This window comes from Trachypithecus francoisi, unplaced genomic scaffold (genome assembly GCF_009764315.1).
Source record: "Trachypithecus francoisi isolate TF-2019V2 unplaced genomic scaffold, Tfra_2.0 Lachesis_group0, whole genome shotgun sequence".
In the NCBI taxonomy this organism is placed as follows: domain Eukaryota; kingdom Metazoa; phylum Chordata; class Mammalia; order Primates; family Cercopithecidae; genus Trachypithecus; species Trachypithecus francoisi.
The window spans coordinates 144061272-144083281 of record NW_022681453.1 but is presented as its reverse complement, the minus strand read 5'-3'; the positions used below and the strand labels follow the sequence as shown (position 1 = coordinate 144083281).

The 22010-nt window shown below is 37.0% G+C and overlaps 1 protein-coding gene across 2 annotated transcripts in view; it reads right to left on the bottom strand.

Moving 5' to 3' along the window:
* ANKUB1 (ankyrin repeat and ubiquitin domain containing 1) overlaps positions 1 to 11070 on the bottom strand; it is a 30752-nt gene extending 19682 nt beyond the window's left edge. The window contains exons 1-2 of one of the 2 annotated variants that reach the window (XM_033212342.1): positions 10518 to 11070; positions 9046 to 9189 (exon numbers count right to left, since the gene is read on the bottom strand). In XM_033212342.1, the coding sequence (XP_033068233.1) occupies positions 9046 to 9189; positions 10518 to 10607 (234 nt within the window). In that variant the 5' untranslated portion in view covers positions 10608 to 11070. The remainder of the gene's footprint in view (positions 1 to 9045; positions 9190 to 10517) is intronic. The other variant, XM_033212343.1, reaches the window with a different exon arrangement.
* Positions 11071 to 22010: the final 10940 nt, after the last annotated feature.

The window sequence follows — 22010 nt, the reverse complement described above, 5'->3', positions numbered from 1 at the left end:
ATTATATTTTTCTGCAATGGCCTGCTGTTGGGTTGGCAGATGTCAGTGCATGGCGCTATCACGGAATGCCCACGACTGCAGGACTCTCTCAGAACCTGGTATCTGGCCTCCAGGTTCTTCAGGGGGCTCCAACCTGTCAATGCTGTCTTGCCCCTCCTTTGTTTCCTTCCTCTATTTTTTCCATCAGAATCCCTCCCTGGTTCCTCCAGGGGCCCCTGCCTCCTGCAGACTTATAATACATTAAATGCATTCTCCCCTCCCACATAACACATAGCAGTAATATGGTGAACATGCAGACCTTTTTGAAAAAGCCTTTGAGGAGTGGTGTTACTGATGAAATTTAAGGCTACAGTACTTTGATCTAGGGCCCATTTCAGTGACTGAAGTGATTAGGAACAGGTTCGGTCCCTCTGTGGCTGCGCATAAAGCCAGATCAGCAAGCTGAGCTGCCCACTAAGCCTAAAGTGCTTAGAACAATTTTTCGTGATAGTTTCTCATAAACCCATGAAATACAAATTTAAAGGACACAGGATTCACCCTTTCACTTTTGCCATGCCGTGCTTTCCTATGGTTCCATAAAGCAAGTATCTGTTCAAGCTAATGTAGATAATATTTATGGGCAGGCAGAAATTCCTATGAAAACTGAATAAAAAGATTGTGGGAAAGAGAGAAAAATTATATTTTATATAATAGCTCTTTTTTATTTCTTTAAAAATTCCTTATTCATATTTAGAATTAAATGCAAATAACAAATTAAATGCAAACAAATAACAAAATAAATGCAAATAGAATAACATGCAAACAAAATAACAGAGTCCTAAGTCACTCTTTAAAAAAAAATTTTTTTTAAGAGTCTTTAAGGCTTGCTATGTTACCCAGGCTGATCTTGAACTTCTGGGCTCAAGCAGTCTCCCACCTCCTGAGTAGCTGGGGAAAGAATTCACCTCCATTCCCAGCTCTCAAGTCACTCTTAAGTTAACTAGGTGTATGAGGTTAGATAAGTTGAAAAGAAGCTTCTCAGAATATGAATAATCATATATTTATATCTATAAAGATAAGCATCTATGACTTAGTATACATATAACTGACTCTGGAACAAGTAATAAGGGAGAATTGCAAAGTATCTAGCAATCTTTTTTTTTGAGACAGATTCCACTCTGTTGCCCAGGCTGAAGTGCAGTGGCACTATGAGAGCTCACAATAACCTCAAACTTCTAGACTCAAGCAATCCTCCTGCCTCAGCCTCCCAAGTACAGGCACTCGCCACCACACCCAGCTACTTTTTAAATTATTATTTGTAGAGACAGGGCCTAGCTATGTTGTCCAGGCTGGTCTGGACCCCCTGGCCTCAAGCAATCCATCCACCTCAGCCTCCCAAAGTATTGGGATTACAGGAGTGAGCCTCTGTGCCCAGCTGATCTGGCAATCTTTAGATGAAACTAAAAAGTGCAAGGAAGAAAATATTATTAATTATTAATGAAGCCAGATTCTTAAGTCTCAAGCAAATTAACACCTGCAGAGTCTGTTCATTTTTCTTAGCATTCAGGAACTTTTTATCACATAAATAATAAATGTTGAATGACATCCCAGGCCTTTTTAATCCATAATGTAGTTCTCATTTTACTTTTTAAACTCTGCATATTCACCTTTGTATAAACCTTGTTTTTATGGGAAAACCCATTTTGAGTTCTAGTGAGGCACATTAGTTGTCAATACTTCCTCATTTGGTGGTATGATGAGGGAATAGGTAGATGCCAATTAAAAGCAACTTGCTAACCCACCTTATCCACATAAGAGAAGGCATCTCTCTACCTCTCTCTCTACGTGATACTCCTCCCCAGGTATTCTGAATCAAAGAAGGCTGGTCAGTCACACCCAAGGAAGTCAGATGCTATTAAATAATAATACCATACACAAATCATTGTTGAACATATACAAAATTCGACTTTTTCCTTTATAAACAAACTGAGATGCAAACAAACCAACACAAGAGATATACACAAAGTATCTTACTTTTCAATAAAAACAAATACATTCTATTTCATGAGAATAATTCCATGCTTACCTTCAAAAAACAAATGCTAACTTACTGTACATTCATACATGTACTTTAACAATAAAAAAGGAAAAGCTAAACAGAACCTACTGAAAGGAAAACAAGTTAATGAAAGTTTTGAATGTACTGATCTATTTTTTCTCAAGTTGTGCTTTTTTATATTTTGCTGTTTTGGAGTTACAGCCCTAAGTAAGCAGAAGCTTGCTGAACTATTCCAGAGTGAACAAAAGGGGAAATAATGTTTGTTTTTGTTGAACCGAATGAATTCCAGTGAGATGTCTTCATAAACTTCTCCTCTTGTGTGGTAGTCATTCTGGAGAGATTATCCGTGGAATCTTGGACACTGAATGGGAACACCTTTCTTCACCAGATTCTTTTCATACCTTTTTTAATGGCTCATCTTAGAAAAGAGGGCCATTTTTTAAGAAACATGCTTTCATGTGTAAATTTTAAAGAAACATGTTTATACATACTTTTGTGTATAAAAATACATAAATGTAAAACCACATATATATTTCCTGGATTTTGGTGTTTATACATTAACAGTACCTTTTGAAAGCTAAAATGTTTATCATTTTGAATCAACTTTAGACTTGTCAAGATAGTACAAACTTCTCTAACTTATCTGATAGACGTCTACTCAATGGTACTACAGTCATTCTCAGCATAACACAGCTTTTCACAACATTCCAGGGATGTCAGGAGGGATTAACTATGTTTTGACCCCAGCACTTGGTTGGTACAAGTCTGGTTATAGAAGGAGGCAGGGAAACCAGGAGGAGTCCTAGGGAGGCTGAGCCCACTTCACACTCTGAAAAGCACAACCTGCTGGATAGTGGCCCCCTTTGCAGTAGGGCATGGACATGTGACAAGGTGCTCCCAATCAGACCTGCCTATCTACCCCCACTTTGAATTAGGAGCCACTAAGGCAGAGAAGCAACAGACACAGGAAAGTCTGTGGGCAATGGCATTTCTGAAGTTGCCTGCCTGGCAGCAGGGCTGGCACCATGTCCAGTGCCTGCTTTGAGGGCTCAATGTTGTCTGTAGTGGTGAACTTCCTAGATTAGTTCCAGGGCATGCTTTAGATGTTGTTTCTGGCTGCATAATCTCTAAGACTGATCCTCCAATCTTCCGAAAACTACTCAATAGCTTTTCAATATTTATTTTCTGCTTAAATTATCTAGGCTTTGTTTCTGCTGCTTCCAACTAGGAACCTTGATGTTGGTCAGGGGAAAAGCCAAAAATACTGGGGAGAACTTTGCCCTAACAGTAGAGAAAAATGGGAAATGCCACAGTAAGGGAGGGAATGGATCCCTGAAATGCATCTCAGTACCTTGCTATAAATTGCAGACAATCATATACCATCTTGTTAGTTTCCATATTTTACCTCTCAAACCCTTATCAATTCATTTATTAATATCTATTTATGTACAGCCTACTATGTGTCTTAGGTACTATTCTAAGCACTGGGTGAAAACAGTGGACAAAACTTAAGCAATCGTTTCCATGATAACACAGATTAAAATGAAGGGAGCAAAAGTGATAGTGCCTCTGCATGTTGTACAAAAACATAGACTTTTGCAGTGCCTCATGCCGTTGTTTATAGGAACACAGTGAAATGCAACAGCATCAGCAATGAATGGTCAGGACTGACTCTTGTATTAATAGAAATTAGAGGTATATACCATAGAAAATATTGATTATGGCTTCCATAAGAGTTGTTTTCCAAAGAAGGAAAAGTTAATATAATGTTCTTTTATTATTATTATTATTTTTTATTATACTTTAAGTTCTAGGGTACATGTGCACAACGTGCAGATTTGTTACATATGTATACATGTGCCATGTTGGTGTGCTGCACTCATTAACTCGTCATTTATATTAGGTATATCTCCTAATGCTATCCCTCCCCCTTCTCCTCACCCTATGACAGGCCCCGGTGTGTGATGTTCCCCACCCTGTGTCCAAGTGTTCTCATTGTTCAATTCCCATCTATGAGTGAGAACATGTGGTGTTTGGTTTTCTGTCCTTGCAATAGTTTGCTCAGAATGATGGTTTCCAGCTTCATCCATGTCTCTACAAAGGACAGGAACTCATACTCTTTTATGGCTGCATAGTGTTCCATGGTATATATGTGCCACATTTTCTTAATCCAATCTATCATTGATGGGCATTTGGGTTGGTTCCAAGTCTTTGCTATTGTGAATAGTGCCAGAATAAGCATATGTGTGCATGTGTCCTTATAGCAGCATGATTTAGAATCCTTTGGGTATATACCCAGTAATCGGATGTCTGGGTCAAATGGTATTTCTAGTCCTAGATCCTTGAGAAATTGCCACATTGTCTTCCACAATGGCTGAACTAGTTTACAGTCCCACCAACAGTGTAAAAGTGTTCCTATTTCTCCACATCCTCTCCAGCACCTGTTGATTCCTGACTTTTTAATGATTGCCATTCTAACTGATGTGAGATGGTATCTCATTGTGGTTTTGATTTGTATTTCTCTGATGGCCAGTGATGATGAGCATTTTTTCATGTGTCTGTTGCCTGCATTAATGTCTTCTTTTGAGAAGTGTCTGTTCATATCCTTCACCCACTTTTTGATGGAGTTCTTTGATTTTTTCTAGTAAATTTGTTTAAGTTCTTTGTAGATTCTGGATATTAGCCCCTTGTCAGATGGGTAGATTGTAAAAATTTTCTCCCATTCTGTAGGTTGCCTGTTCACTCTGCTGGTAGGTTCTTTTGCTGTGCAGAAGCTCTTTAGTTTAATTAGATCCCATTTGTCAATTTTGGCTTTCGTTGCTATTGCTTTTGGTGTTTTAATCATGAAGTCTTTGCCCATGCCTATGTCCTGAATGGTGTTGCCTAGGTTTTTTTCTAGTGTTTTTATGGTTTTAGGTCTAACATTTACATCGTTAATCCATCCTGAATTAATTTTTGTATAAGGTGTAAGGAAGGCATCCAATTTCAACTTTCTACATATGGCTGGCCAGTTTTCCCAGCACCATTTATTAAATAGGGAATCCTTTCCCCATTTCTTGTTTTTGTCAGGTTTGTCAAAGATCGGATGGTTGTCAATGTGTGGTATTATTTCTGAGGGCTCTGTTCTGTTCCATTGGTCTATATTTCTGTTTTGGTACCAATACCATGCTGTTTTGGTTACTGTAGCCTTGTAGTATAGTTTGAAGTCAGGTAGTGTGATGCCTCCAACTTTGTTCTTTTGGCTTAGCGTTGTCTTGGCAATGCAGGCTCTTTTTTGGTTCCATATGAACTTTAAAGTAGTTTTTTCCAATTCTGTGAAGAAAGTCATTGGTAGCTTAATGGGGATGGCATTGAATCTATAAATTACCTTCTGCAGTATGGTCATTTTCACGATATTGATTCTTCCTATCCATGAGCATGGAATGTTCTTCCATTTGTTTGTGTCATCTTTTATTTCGTTGAGCAGTGGTTTGTAGTTCTCCTTGAAGAGGGCCTTCACGTCCCTTGTAAGTTGGATTCCTAGGCATTTTATTCTCTTTGTAGCAATTGTGAATGGGAGTTCATTCCTGATTTGGCTCTCTGTTTGTCTGTTATTGGTGTATAGGAATGCTCGTGATTTTTCCACATTGATTTTGTATCCTGAGACTTTGCTGAAGTTGCTTATTAGCTTAAGGAGATTTTCGTCTGAGATGATGGGCTTTTCTAAATATACAATCATGTCACCTGCAAACAGGGACAATTTGACTTCCTCTTTTCCTAATTGAATACCCTTTATTTTTTTCTCCTGCCTGATTGCCCTAGCCAGAACTTCCAACACTATGTTGAATAGAAGTGGTGAGAATACAATGTTCTTTTCCCACTATTCTTATATTACCCCTATTTCCATTTCTTTTCCAAATATGTCTATATTACCATTAAAAGAAAAGCATAATATACAGGGAAGCTGGAAAAAGTACGGACTATTTAAAGAATGTATTTCACAGTAGATAATCTCTGTATTTATCCAGTGTCTTTCCCTCTTTTTCACACAAGCAGAACCTTGTAAGCACACAAAAATATGAGCACTATAAAGAAGCCAACTATTTTGGATTCATTTCGTGAGACATAATATCTACTTGTACCTTTTTAGAAAGAAAAACCACTTACTTGCCAAGTTTTTGAACTTTACAAAAGTTTTGGGTTCACATTATGATATTTCTAAGTTGTACCAAAATTTAGAGATGCTAGAGAGTTGCACTTCAGGGATTCATTCCCTCCCTTACTGTGGCATCTTCTATCTCTCTCAAGGCAAACTAACTTTCACAAAGTAACATGATTAAACATAGTTAAGTAGGAAAGGTACTACTTAAATGTATATATATTTAATTATTCAGTAAAGCAACTAACATGACTTGGAAATCAGCCTTGGTAACCTGAGATAGATCAAGCATGATAGAACTGGTATGACTGTACTCTTTCAGGCCTGGAATATGCTCTAAATGTGATTCTGCTGGACAGAATGAAGAGTACAATTCATAAAATTTCAGGGAACTTGAGAATTTTTAATCAAACTCTGTGTGTTGTCCAGTCCTGTGACTTCTGCCCTGACTCTCTTGAATAAACTCCTTTCTTTTTTTTGAGACAGGTCTCACTCTCTTGCACAGGCTGGGTTCAATTGATCCTCCTGCCTCAGCCTCACAAGTAGCTGGGATTATAGGTGTACACCACCACACCTGGATAATTTTAAAAATATTTTTGTAGAGATGGGGTCTCACCATCTTGCTCAGGTTGGTTGCATTGAATAACCTCTTTTACCCCTGCTTTCTATTTATAGAATTAGCAGTTTAAAACTTCAGGTAAAAGAGTTCAGCGTGAAGCTTGCATCACTGTGATATATGATGCTTTATTGGCAGAATTTAGGAAATTTTTTTGTAAGTAAAACTGTGAACATAGGTTGCATCTGGGGAGGGAAACTGGGGGCCAGAGGAGGGAGAGTTTTTTCTTTTTCTTTTTTTGAAACGGAGTCTCACTCTATCACTTAGGGTGGAGTACAGTGGTGTGATATCAGCTTACTATAACCTCCGCCTCCTGGGTTCAAGCAATTCTCCTGCCTCAGCCTCCTGAGTAGCTGGGATTACAGGTGTGCCCACCACACCCAGCTAATTTTTGTATTTTTTATAAGAGATGGGGTTTCACCATGTTGGCCAGACTGGTCTCGAACTCCTGACCTCAGGTGATCCACCCACCTCAGCCTCCTAAACTGCTGGGTCACAGGTGTGAGCCACTACACCTGGCCAGGAGACTTTTACTGTGTATCTTTTTGTTCCTTTTGAATTGAGAACCATGTGAACATACTACCTATTAAAAAATAAATTTTAAAATGTTGTATAATAACTTAGTTAAATAAAACTATCCTATCTATATTGTTAAAAACTTTGTCTACATCCCTGAAAAGCCATCAGATTCTTCCAGTCAGCTCAAATGTTAGTGTTGAACTTACACTACCATCTCTAAGCAAGCAAACAATAAAAACTCTTGAACCTTATGATTGGCATTACAGAATTCTGGGAAAGTTTAGAGAGCTGATCCTGTACGGCACCAAAAACATAGTATGGAAATATATTTACAGATATAAAGAGAAGACATTAAGAAATGGCTGGAATTCGGTCTGCTTTGAAATGTAATGTTATACTTCCATTTTCTGAGTAAAAGAGGGAGAAAAGAAAACATTAAAAACATTTGTAAATATGGTCTTTTGTTTACGTAAATGAGATGATCCAATGATCATTATTCTGTGACTTGTCTTTCCTACTTAATAATAAATATTGAAGAATATTCCTTTTTTGTTTGTTTGTTTGTTTTTTTGAGACAGGGTCTCACTCTTGCCCAGGCTGGAGTGTAGTGGTCCGAGCTCGGCTCACTGCAACCTCCCCCTCCCGAGTTCAAGTGATTCTCCTGCCTCAGCCTCACGAGTAGCTGGGACTACAGGAGTGTGCCACCACGCCCAGCTAATTTTTGTATTTTTAGTAGAGATGGGGTTTCACCATGTTGACCAGGATGGTCTCTATCTCCTGACCTCGTGATCCTCCCACCTTGTCCTCCCAAAGTGCTGGGATTACAGGTGTAAGCCACCACACCCGGCCCAGAGTATTACTTTTAAACATCCATTTAGTCAAGTACTAACACATATTAAAAGAAAGAGTTAACTTTGACTACCATAATTTTTTTAAATGTTAAATATGAGAAACTTGGTGACCCATTTAGTGGAGAATGTATACTTTACTAAGTTTCTTAAGGTTCATATTTTTATATACGGTAAAGCACTAATACAGGATAATACTTCTTCCCTAGAGCAGCAGCGTTTAAATTCTTTGGACCACTCATTCCTTTAAAAAATTGTTGTGCATACAGGATCTTAGACTCAGAAAATCTCCAGGCACATTAATTTTATTTATATTACAACTTTAGGGGTTTTTTTAGGTTCTTAAAGCCCAACTGTGTATCTTAAGTTAAGCACCATTGATTAAGGACCCTCTATAAATGAAAAAAATCTTTATTGCATGTACACCTAATTGGAATGGCTACTTTGGATGGATTTGGATGTAGAAAATTCCCTTTCATTCTTATTGCTACTGAGAATTTCTTCTCCTTCCTCATTCCACTACTGGTAATCACTGTGGCCCCATTGAAATGATCTAATGCTCTTCTTCCCACATCAAATTCCAGATCTGGAATTCCCTTGGCTTTGTTTTCATATTGGTTCTGTGATGGCAGGACTGGGCAGGCAATAAAGGGCGTGGGGAGGCAAGAGGAAGAAGAGTAAAAAGGGGGCAACTCTATCCCTTCTCCATATCTTACTTCCCCTTATAGCACAAAGCATGCATAAGACCCGTTATACAAATGAAAGTAAGGAGAAGGCAAGAGAGACAATTTCTTTTTAAGTTATGGAATTATTTTGGTTAACTTATCCCCAACTTTATTAAAAATGAGATATATATCTTAGACAAATGTTACCCTGACCATCATACCTTAACAAAGCATTTGAGAGTTGAGCAGAAAGATATTCCAACATCAGCAAGACTCCAACTGTCCTTTAGAGCGGCTCCAGCATACATTAACTCCAGATACCGCCTGCCTTGTTTGTCTTCAGAGAGAGGAATGTGGAAATAATCCTTAAAAATCAATAGCATATGATGAAAACAGTACATTTCTACATTACTAGACCAGAAATGTACTCTCTTTCCCTTTACATTTTTTTCCTCTGGGCATTATAATTGGGACAAACGGAAGAAGTATTAAATAGGGGTTCTTAACTTAGAGAACTTCCAAAACGTTTATGGATAGAATTTAGATGGGAAGAAACTACATCTTTATTTTATTAACTCTAAATGAAATTGAAATTTTCTTTCAATTACACATGTAGGCAGCTAATTAAAGTAGGAGTAGTTGCTGCACCTGTGACTGACACCAATCGCAGTCACAGATGTTTTCATATCACATTATAGTTGTTGCATATATTTCAAAATATTATTTCTACTAATCTGTATTTGAAAATACAATAGTTATTAGATGAGCTGCTAGAACTTGTTAGTTAATGTGTTAATTAGGAAGTCCACATGTCACTGTATCATACATTTGGGCTTTTTAATATTTGAAAATGTATTTTAATATAACAAATTTCATTTCTATTATATCTGTTTTATTTTATGCATTTAAAGACATTCTGAGAAGCAGTCTATAGACTTCACCAGACTTCCAAAGGGATTCATAAAACATAGAGGTTAAGGTCCCTTGTGTTACAAGATTTAGATTTCAGACATCATAATAATGTGAATATCATGTAACTATGGTTCAGTAAATGCTGCTTAGCAAGTAGGAATGACCGTCTCCAAATTAAATATTTGATGATCAGAAACTAAATATTTTGCTTAATTTTTACTTTAGAGTGAACATTTACATGAAATTTATAAGGAAGATACTGTACACAAGTTATTTCTAAGATAGTCAAACTTTCTGAGCTTCAGTTTTTCCTGAATGCAAAATGAAGCCATAGCTCACAAGTTCTCTAAAGTCCTCTCTGCTTCCAAAATCCTTCGGTTCTTTGTAGTTGTTTGCTCACCACATAAGACATTTATCTGATGACTGGCATATCCCACTTACATAGCCTGAAGTTAGTGTCTTGCTTTTGTCCTTTTACGAAGAATTGCAATAATATTATCTGGCCTGTGTACAACCCACACATTCCGTAAAAAGAAGTCAGACTTTTGTTTTTGTTTTCTTAGGAATTGACTGGCTCTTTTTGTTTTCTTGTCTAACACCACCAGAGTTACTGTCTTCTTATAAATCTATTGTGTAAGCAAATAATAGTATTTTCAAATAGTTTTCATTCCGTTTTTGCTGAAAATGTGCCCAATAGCATCTCTACCCTTTGTACATTTTTAAATGCACTGCACTGTTAAAATTAATATATATTTTGATGGCTTGGGAATGAAGTACATACCTTTATCATCAGCTTGACAACCTCCACAGTTTCATCTGCTGAAACATCAAATGGTTCAAAAGATCCTTCAAAAGCGATGAAAATCCTCATTGTACAATTACCTTTTCAAACAAAAAATACCCAACTTTTTCAAAGATCCTCCTGGATGGCTGGAAAAATTCCAGTTCACAATTAAGGACAAAAATAGCCAGAGGCAGCGGTCACTGTCTGGCCTCAAAGGTAAGTTGCAGAATGTGAAGAGCCTAGTCCCACAGTGCCACAGTACCAGGCAACACAGACACCAGCTACAGTGGAGGAAATATTTATCTGCTGAAGGCAGTAGTCAATAGCCACCTTATTCCTATATTACGGAAACCAGCAAACTTGACAATGGTTGAGGCAAGTATGGACAAGCTTCAAGCACGTGATACAAAAATGCTACTTATAAATTACACTTCTGTGATGTGGTCCCCATCAACTGACTCCTGAATTCTTATTTACATAAGTACAGCTGATTGAAGAAAACCTTAAAAATAGATATTTGATTGGGATGCACTAGCACAGGGTGAAGCAAAACAAGAGTTGATTTTATTGAATGTGATAATCCTGAAAGTTCTCTGTAAATAACTCTGAGCTGAAACATTCTGGTTCCCATAACAACTTTGTGTACTTGTTCTCTGGCAGTATTTATAATCCTGCCACAGGGTACAGAACAATACCCACTTGCACCAGGGAGATGAATGTGTAGGCAAATCATTCTGTGGCTTTCTCTTCCGATTTCTCTATAATAGAATCTGCTGAGTAGCAACACAATATAGTTGGTATTTTCTTTAATCCTTGCCTTTATGTTATTTAGAACAATTTCCCATTGTTACCTCCTTCAACCCCCACTTAGTGTTGGTGGAAAATATTTCAAACCCCCTCAATAAGTGAGCAAATAAGCTGGGCATGGTGACATGTGCCTGCGATCCCACGTACTCAGGAAACTGAGATGGGAGGATAGTTTGAGCCCGGAAGTTTAGGGATGTAATGCACTGTGATTGCCCCTGCAAATAGCCGCTGCACTCCAGCCTGGGGAACATAGCAAGAATCTGTCTGTTTGATATAATAAAAGAAAATACTGCATTTTTAAAAGGAAAGATAATGTATTAAGAATAAATTTGGCCAGGTGTGGTGGCTCACGCCTGTAATCCCAGCACTTTGGGAGGCCAAGTCGGGCAGATCACTTGAGGTCAGGAGTTCAAGACCAGCCTGGCCAACATGGTGAAACCTTGTCTCTACTAAAAATACAAAAATTAGCCAGATGTGGTGGTGTATGCCTGTAATCCTAGCTACTCTGGTGGCTGAGGCACAAGAATCACTTGAACCCTGGAGGCGGAGGTTGCAGTGAGTTGAGATCACACCACTGCACTCCAGCCTGGGCAACAGAGTGAGACTCTGTCTCCAAAAAAAAAGAAAGAAAGAAGGGTGAGTGAAGAGAGAGGGATAGAGAGAGAGAAAGAGAGAAAGAATAATCTTAACAAGAAATGTGTAAGAGCTGTATAACATAAACATAAAAATACAATCAATAAACATAAAAAAAGGGCTGAACAAGTGGCAGGTATATCATAACTTTGGAAGGAAGGTTCAAAATTATTTCAAGTCATCAATTCTTCCTAAATTCATCTAGAAATTAATATTATCTCAATAAAAATAACAGCAAGATTTTTTTGTTTATGTAAGCAAGATGGTTCTAAAATTCATATAGAGAAAGCAGGCAAGGATAGCTGGAAAAACTCTGGGAAAGAAGAGTAATGAGGGAGCACTCACCTACTAGATGTTAGAATTTAATATAAGGCTACAGTAATTAAAACGGGATTGTACTGGCATATGAAGAGTCAGAGAAATCAAGGTAAAAATAGAAAGCATAGAAATGGATTCAAATACATACAAGAATTTAGTGTATGGTAAAAGTGACATCTAACATCAGTGGAGGTGGAGTGGGGAAATAAGATAAATTATTAATAGTGTTGGATTAACCAAGCAGTCACCTGAAAAAAAAAAAAAAACTGGAGCCTTACTTTTTACCTTACAGCAGGAGAAATTAAAAACGAGTCTAAAACGAGTTTAAAAATTTAAATGGGAAAAATTGAATCATGAAAACTTTAAGTCTTCTTACATTTTAGGAGATTTTTCAATCATCTTGAGTAATAAGACCTTTCTAACTGTGACAAAAATTCCTAAAGCTGTAAAAAAAATTGATAAATTCAACTATTTTTAAAAATCTACATGGAAAAATAATTTGACATAAAGCCGGGGATAAATAAAGTTAGAAAAATATCTGCAGCCGGGCACGGTGTCTCAAGCCTATAATCCCAGCACTTTGGGAGGTCGAGTTGGGCGGATCACAAGGTCAAGAGATCGAGATGATCCTGGTCAACATGGTGAAACCCTGTCTCTACTAAAAATACAAAAATTAGCCAGGCGTGGTGGCAGGTGCCTGTAGTCCCAGCTACTCGGGAGGCTAAGGCAGGAGAGTCGCTTAAACCCGGGAGGTGGAGGTTGCAGTGAGCTGAGATTGCGCCTCTGCACTCTAGCCTGGTGACAGAGTGAGACTCCACCTCAAAAAAAAAAAAAAAAAAAAAAGAAAAGAAAAAAGAAAAATACCTGCAATTCTTCATACATGTAAAAGGTGCATTTAATATATAAAGAGCACCCACAAACATTTTAAGGACATGATGCCATTTTTTACCAGGAAATTGGAAAAGATCCAAAAGTTTGATTGCACACTCTTGCTGAGTCTGTTCCAATGATACTTTGCCATACGGAATGTGATTTGGTACAACCCTATATAAAGGAAAATTTGGAAATATATATTAAAATTACAAATGCACATATTCTTTGACCCAATGAGTTAATTTTTAGGACTTTATTTTTACAAATATTTATATGCTTATTTGCAAAATGATATAGGTATGACATTATTCATTGCAGAGTTGTTTGTAATAGCAAAAGATTAGAAACACCTTTCATGTCCATCAATAGGGAACTGATTAAACAAATTATTTTTCATTCATACAAGACTATACAGCTATTGAAAAGAACAAAGAAGTTTTTTGTACACCACTATTGAAAAATCTTTAAGGTATATCATTTTATGAAAAAAGCAAGGTGTAAAATACAGTGTGTAGTACATTGCCATTTGCAGAAAAAAAGGGAAAAATCACATCTATATCTATATCTATAGATACAAATCTGTTTTGTGCATATACCTCAAAATCCCTGGAAATATATTCAGAAAACTAGAAAATTTGGTGCCTGTGGAAAGGAGACTTAAGCATCAAGGGTGAGGACAATATTTTTCATTGTATTATATTTTTATTTTAAATATATTTTATTTTTATTTTTATTTTATTTTTTAGAGCAGTGTTAGGTTTGCAGCAAAATTGGGTGGAAAGTACAGAGAGTTCCCATATACCTGCTACCTCTACATATGACAGTATCCTTCACTATCAAAATCCTGAACCAGAATGGTTCATTTTTTTACAAATGGTGAACATAGATTGATACATCATTATCATCCAAAGTCCATAGTTTACACTAGGGTGTTGTACAACACTCTTGTTGTATATTTTATGGGTTTTGACAAATGTATAATGACCTGTATACACCATTATAGCATCATAGAGGGTAGTTTCACTGCCCTAAAAATCCTCTGTGTTCTGTTTATTCATCCCCCACTTCCTTTGCCTGTCTCCCAATCCTGGCAATGAAGAACATCTTGGTTGCTTACAAGTTTTAGAAATTATAAATAAAACTCGCATAAATATCTGTATACAGGTTTTTGTTTGAAGTTTTCGACTCCTTTGGAGAAACACCAAGGATCATGACTGCTGGATCATGTGGTAAGAGTATGTTTAGTTTTGTAAGAAACTGCCAAACTGTCTTCTGGAGTGACTGTACCATTTTGCATTCCCACCAGTAATGAATGACAGTTCAGTTCCTGTTTCTCCACATCCTCACCAGGACTTAATAGAGTGTTTATATTATCTTTTTATTCTTTTTAAATTTTCATCCATGTGAATGCATTAAATGAAATAAAATGAAAAAAAAAATTCCAACTTGCAGCCCTTCTAAGAAGCCTTCTTGATGTCCCAGTTTTTTTCTCGATTCTCCTGCTGCATCATATATTCTTTAACTATAGGATCTTTTATACTGCATTAATTTATTATGTCAGTGACAGCCTCCTCCACTAGACTGTGAGCTTCCTGATGGTGGGGCAGTGTCTTATTCTCCTTTGTATCCCCAGTGGCCTAGCCCAGAGTCTCACAATGGATGAATAGACAAGCTAGATTAATATCTTTAAAAATTGCCTTGTAACAATGAAATGACAGGTAGACTTGAAAAACTCATAGCAGTTTAGAGACAGCTTAAAATGATAAAGATTACACTTGATTCTCTCAGTTGCAATTTAGAAACAGCTTGCCTTAGCATCTAGAGGCCCTTTTTGAGTTATTTTTCTTTTTCTAAGAGTGGTAAAACTAAGTTAATTAGCCTACTGGGGACCTCCTACATGCAATGGAACATGCTAGGTCTTTGGAAGATTTGGTCCTAAATATGATCTTAAGGGATTTGCTGTGAGTAGGGAAGATGACAGATGTCCAAAACACCTGGACCAGGGACTGTATTGTAGGACGAAGTATAAGATAGGTGCAAATAAAATAGAAGGTATGGAGGTGAAGACACATTTGATCTGAGATAAGATATATTCTTAATTCATTTATTCATTCAGTACATGCACACTGTAGGAAAGTTGTGGTATCCTTCTTCATCCATCATAAGGGTCATGGCCAACGCTCCTATAACAAAAGACAGATTAATAAGAGAAAAGCGTAACAAATCTATTCAATCAAAGTTTTAGTGACACGGGGACTTCAGAAATGAAGGTTCAAAGACCCAGGGAAAACTGTCCATTTTAATGATTAGATTTGATGTGAAGAATGAACACCCATGTAGAAATGAAATTGGACAAAGATCTAATGGTAATTGACTATAATCTAATGGTAATTGACTGAGGGGGAAAACTCAGCAAGGCCTGTCTGTTCATAGTCTTCTTGGCCTCTCTGTGTAGCACCCCTTCCTCCCAGGTGTAGGACAGGACCCCTCTGGAATGAGGGTCTTTAAGGAAGAAGGGAGAAAGTCACCTTTCTAGGTTTTATAGCTTACATTAGAGGTGAGAAGTTGGAGTTTTTACGACCTGCCTTGGGGAAGAGGAATACTGGTTTTTTTTGGCTCCCTTCAGGGGAGGAGGGAGTGTGGGAAACCAGAAGGCAGGAGAAGGTCAAAAGAGACTTTGCTTCTGAGGTTGCTTCTGAGACCTTCCAGTTTTCTTTAGTTCAAAGGACTCAGTATGCCAAAGTGACATACTTCTGAGTATCATTTTCTAAGCTGAACAGCACTGAGCCCCTAATATGTGTCAGGCACTGTTCTGTGCTGGATTATTGCAGCGAACAAGACATGGAGCTTCCAGTGTAGTGTGTATATGTGTGTATGTGTCTTTGGGGTGGAGAGGAGACTAAGAATAGGTAGGGAATCAAGGGAGGGCAAATGCAATATTTAAGTAACTAATAAACAAGGAAGCTCTGTTTAAAGACAAATACTAGGGCTAAACATGGAAAAAGAGCTAAAAATGGTCAAATACTAGGGCTAAAAAAAATAAATGTAATGAATTAGGAAAGAATTGCTTACTGGGAATAACAGTAGGGAATAATTAGATTAAATGCAGGGAAAACAAATAAATAGCAAGATGACACATACCAAGATAGAAAGAGAAGGAAAAATAGTGTTACAAGAAGATCTGGATGCACGTGAAAAGAAACAGCCATGCCACAATCAGTGACTAATATTTTAGTACACTGTCTTCTTCTATATTTCAAAAATGGAGATCAGTTTCTTGATTCTTATTTCTGAGCTTAAAGTGTAGCATTCTCCCTATTACAATTTAACTCTTTAGGTTCCTTTAAAAAGTGTTGTCAAATTGTCCCTGTTTGCAGATGACATGATTGTATATTTAGAAAACCCCATCGTCTCAGACCAAAATCTCCTTAAGCTAATAAGTAACTTTAGCAGTCTCAGGATACAAAATCAATGTGCAAAAATCACAAGCATTCCTATACACCAATAATAGACAAACAGCCAAATCATGAGCAAACTCCTATTCACAATTGCTACAAAGATAATAAAACACCTAGGAATACAACTTACATGGGATGTGAAGGATCTCTTCAAGGAGAACTACAAACCACTGTTCAAGGGAATAAGAGAGGATGCAAACAAATGGAAAAACATTCCATGATCATGGATAGGAAGAATCAATATCGTGAAAATGGCCACACTGCCCAAAGTAATTTATAGATTCAATGCTATTCCTATCAAGCTACCATTGACTTTCTTCACAGAATTAGAAAAAATCTACTTTAAATTTCATATGGAACCTAAAAAGAGCCAGTATAGCCAAGACAATCCTAAGCAAAAAGAACAAAGCTGGAGGCATCACACTACCTGACTTCAAACTATACTACAATGTTACAGTAACCAAAACAGCATGGTACTGGTACCAAAACAGAGATATAGACCAATGGAACAGAACAGAGGCCTTAGAAATAACACATCTACAACCATCTGATCTTTGACAAATCTGACAAAAACAAGCAATGGGGGAAAGGATTCTCTATTTAATAGATGGTGTTGGGAAAACTGGCTAGCCGTATGTGGAAAACTGAAACTGGACCCCTTCCTTACACCTTATACAAAAATTAACTCGAGATGGATTAAAGGCTTAAATGTAAGACCTAAAACCATAAAAACCCTAGAAGAAAACCTAGGCAATACCATTCAGGACATAGGCATGGGCAAAGACTTTATGACTAAAACACTAAAAGCAATGGCAACAAAAGCCAAAATTGACAAACGGGATCTAATTAAACTAAAGAGCTTCTGCACAGCAAAAGAAACTATCATCAGAGTGAATAGGCAACCTGCAGAATGGGAGAAAATTTTTGTAATCTATCCATCTGACAAAGGACTAATATCCAGAATCTACAAGGAACTTAAACAAATTTGCAAGAAAAAAACAACCCCATCACAAAGTGAGTAAAGAATATGAACAGAACACTTCTCAAAAGAAGACATTTATGTGGGCAACAAACATATTTAAAAAAGCCCACCACTGGTCATTAGAGAAATGCAAATCAAAACCGCAATGAGCTACTATCTCATGACAGTTAGAATGGTGATCATTAAAAAGTCAGGAAGCAGCAGATGCTGGAGAGGATGTGAAGAAATAGGAGAGCTTTTACACTGTTGGTGGGAGTGTAAATGAGTTCAACCATTGTGGAAGACAGTGTGGCAATTTTTCAAAGATCTAGAACCAGAAATACCATTTGACCCAGCAATTCCATTAGTGGGTATATACCCAAAGGGTTATAAATCATTCTACTATAAAGACACCTGCATACCTATGTTTATTGCAGCACCATTCACAATAGCAAAGACTTGGAACCAACCTAAATGCCCATCAATGATAGAATGGATTAAGAAAATGTGGCACATATATACCATGGAATACGATACAGCCATAAAAGAGGATGAGTTCATGTCCTTTGCAGGGAAATGGATGAAACTGGAAACCATCATTCTCAGCAAACTAACACAGGAACAGAAAACCAAACACTGCATGTTCTCACTCATAAGTGGGAGTTGAACAATGAGAACACATGGACACAGGGAGGGGAACATCACGCACCAGGGCCTGTCGGGGGGTGGGGGAGCTGGGGGAGGGATAGCATTAGGAGAAATATGTAATGTAGATGATGGATTGATGGGTGCAGCAAACCACCATGGCATGTGTATACCTATGTAACAAACCTGCATATTCTGTACATGTATCCCAGAACTTAAAGTATATATATATATAAAAGCTTTGAAATAATTACATGCTTATATTGACTTTAAAATATTTTCTGATTTATGATATATTGATACATGCCATACATGTTATTGATATGTACAGAATAACAAGAAGAATTTTACATTACATGGTGAATAGTATTGTAGAGCAATGCTGAATGATTGCTGGTCCTTTATGATACTATTTACCTTAGAAGTATCTGCTTTGGTATTAAAATGTCAATGCTGGTGTGTTGAGAAAGAATTGATAGTATCTATTTTTAACATCTAACTATGCTTTTATTATTGTGACTTTTAAAATTTGTCATTGAGTTTTGTTCTTTCTTTTCATCTAAGAAAGCATAAATGTGCATTTGAATCATCTGGTGATCCTTTTTATATGTTGATTCTCACTGAGAAGTTCTAGAGTGGGACCTGGGATTTTCAATTTAACAAACTCCCTGGACCATACTTTGTTTTTGTGTTTGTTTGTTTTGTTGTTGTTGTTTTCTGAGATGAAGTCTCACTCTGTCGCATAGGTTGGAGTACAGTGGTACGATCGCAGCTTACTGCAACCTCCACCTCCTGGGTTCAAACAATTCTCCTGCCTCAGCCTCCCAAGTAGCTGGGAACACAGACGCACACCACCATGTCTTGCTAATTTCTATAGCCAGACTCTATAATTTCTATAGCCAGACGCACACCACCACGCCTGGCTATTTTTAGTAGAGATAGGGTTTTGCCATGTTGGCCAGGCCGGTTTTGAACTCCTGACCTCAAGTGATCCGCCTGCTTTGACCTCCCAAGGTGCTGGGGTTACAGTCTTGAGCCACTGTGCCTGGCCTCCCTGGACCATACTTTGAATAGCAAGGAACTAGAAGTTATATAGAGCTTTTAAAAAAATTAATTGTAAAGAGAAAGAGATTTTTGTCCCAGCTGCCTCCCAATTTAATACAAAGAAAAGCAAAAGAATATTGTCCTTTAAAATTCACCTAAAAATAGTTTCACAAAGCAGTGGTTTTAATCTTGCATTATTTGTTTATTATTATTATCTGATATAACTGGTGTCTTTATTTGGATCATCTGAACACATGGCAAATGCAATTGAACAGTTCCCTCATGTCTTTATATTTGGAAGTGAAAAAACTAGGGGCAGATGCATCTCATTAAATTGCTAAGATCAATAAAGACTTAACTATAACCAAGATGGAAGCTGGGAGAATTTCCAGACATTAGAGCTCATCACTAGATGCAAAGAAATAACAAGCAGTAAACAGGAAATAAATCTACAACTAGGAAAATAAGCAGTATTTAGGAAAATAGCAATTATAAAACACAGTTTATTGTCAACGAAAATAGAACAAGCAGTAGGCTAATTGAAGTACCATGTACCATTGTGTTATTTGGAATGTTTTATATCAATACAGGACTTGTAAATTAAATTATAACTTTAACCACTATCCCATTTAGTAGAATCAAACACATCATGCTTAGTAGTCTCCTTTCTGATATCACATCCCCTATCTTGTGTTTAAATTGTAGAGAAAGCTCTTACATATTCATCAAAGCCCCACAGATTGGGACAGTGCCTTCTCCGATCTTCTGTGTTGTCATTTTTGTTCAATATTCCCCATTCTGTGGATTTGCTTCTCTGCCTTAAGAATGTGTTTGGTCATGCAGTCTGCAGAAGAGTGTTGGGGTCAGCGGTGAGAACTGATCAAATATGAGGTGGCAATAGCTGACAATTAAATCTCTGATATCTTTCTTTTTTCTGGATCCAAAGAAAAGAATTAACGTAGGCATTTCAGATACCATTGTAAGGGTTCCATGTAGAAAAAACTGTGGGGCAGGAGCTAGGGATTCTCAAAACCTGCTTGATGTATGCTAAAGGCTAGCTCTAAATATATTTTATTTAGTTTAGTAGTTTTATTTGAAAGGTGCAAAGAAGGCTGCCTGTAAATGATCAAGCAGTCCTCCTACCTCAGCCTCTCAAAGTGTTGGGATTACAGGCATGAGACACTGCACTTAATCCCAGTGTACAGATCTTTTATTACCTCCTTGGTTAAATTCTTTTCTAAGTATTTTATTCTTTTTGATACTATAATAAATGAAATTACTTTAAAATTTTTTTCTTGGATAGTTTATTGTTAATGTATACAAATCCTACAAAATGTTTAAATGTTCATGTTGTATTCTGCAACTTTACTGAATTCATTTATTAGTTCTAACAGTTTCTTGATGTAGTTTTTAGAGTTTTCTATATGCAAGATCATATCATCTGGAAACAAAGACAATTTTACTTCTTCCCTTCCAATTTGTATGTCTTAGATTTAATTTTGTTGCCTAGTTATTCTAACTAGGACTTCCAGTATTATATATTGAAAATAATTGGTGAGAGTGGGTGTATTAGTCCGTTTACATGCTGCTGTTAAAGACTTACCTGAGACTGGGAAGAAAAAGAGGTTTAATTGGACTTATAGTTCCATATGGCTGGGAGGGCCTCAGAATCATATAGGGAGGCAAAAGACACTTCTTACATGGCACTGGCAAGAGAAAAATGGGGAAGATGCAAAAGCAGAAATCCCCGATAAAACCATCAGATTTCATGAGACCTATTTACTATCATGAGAACAGTATGGGGGAAACCACCCCATTATTCAAATTGTCTCCCACCAGGCCCTTCCCACAACATATGGCAATTATGGGAGTACAATTCAAGATGAGATTTGGGTGGGGACACAGAACCAAACCAAATCAGTGGGCATCCTTGTCTTGTTCCTGTTTTAAAGGAAAAGCTTTTAGTTTTTCACCCTTGAGTTTGATGTTGCTGTGGGCTGGCCATATGTGATCTTTATATTGTGTTGAGGTATATTACTTCTATACCTAATTTGTCGAGAGTGTTTTCTTTTTAAATCATAAAAGGATATTGAATTTTGTTAAATGCTTTTTCTGTATCAATTGGGATGATCATATGATTTTTGTCCATTCTTTTAATGTAGTGTATCACATTTATTGATTTGCATATATTGAATCATCTTTGCATCTCAGGGATAAATCCCACTTGATTGTGGTGTATGGTTCTTTTAATATGCGGTTGAATTTGGTTTGCTAGTATTTTGTTGAGGATTTTTGCATCCATGTTAATCAGGAATATTGTTCTGTTATTTTCTTTTCTTGTAATGTCTTTCTCTGGCTTTGATATCAAGGTGATACTGGCCTCATAAAATAAGTTTGTATTTCCTTCCTTTCTATTTTTTGGAAAAGTTTGAGAAGGATTGATATTTTATATTCTTTAAATGTCTGCTAGAATTCACCAGTGAAGTCAGGTCCTGGGCTTTTCTTTGATGGGATTTTTTTCTTATTTGTGTAAATGTATAGGGTACACGAGATATTTTATTACATGTATATAATGTGCAGTGATGAAGTCAGGGTATTCAGGGTGTCCGTCACCAAAGTATGGTACATTTTTGTTAAGTATAGTCATCCTACTCTGTGATCAAACATTGAATTTATTTCTTTTTACTGTATGTTTGTACTCTTTAACCCACTTCTCTTTAACCTCCTCTCTTCCTACTCCACTCATCCTTC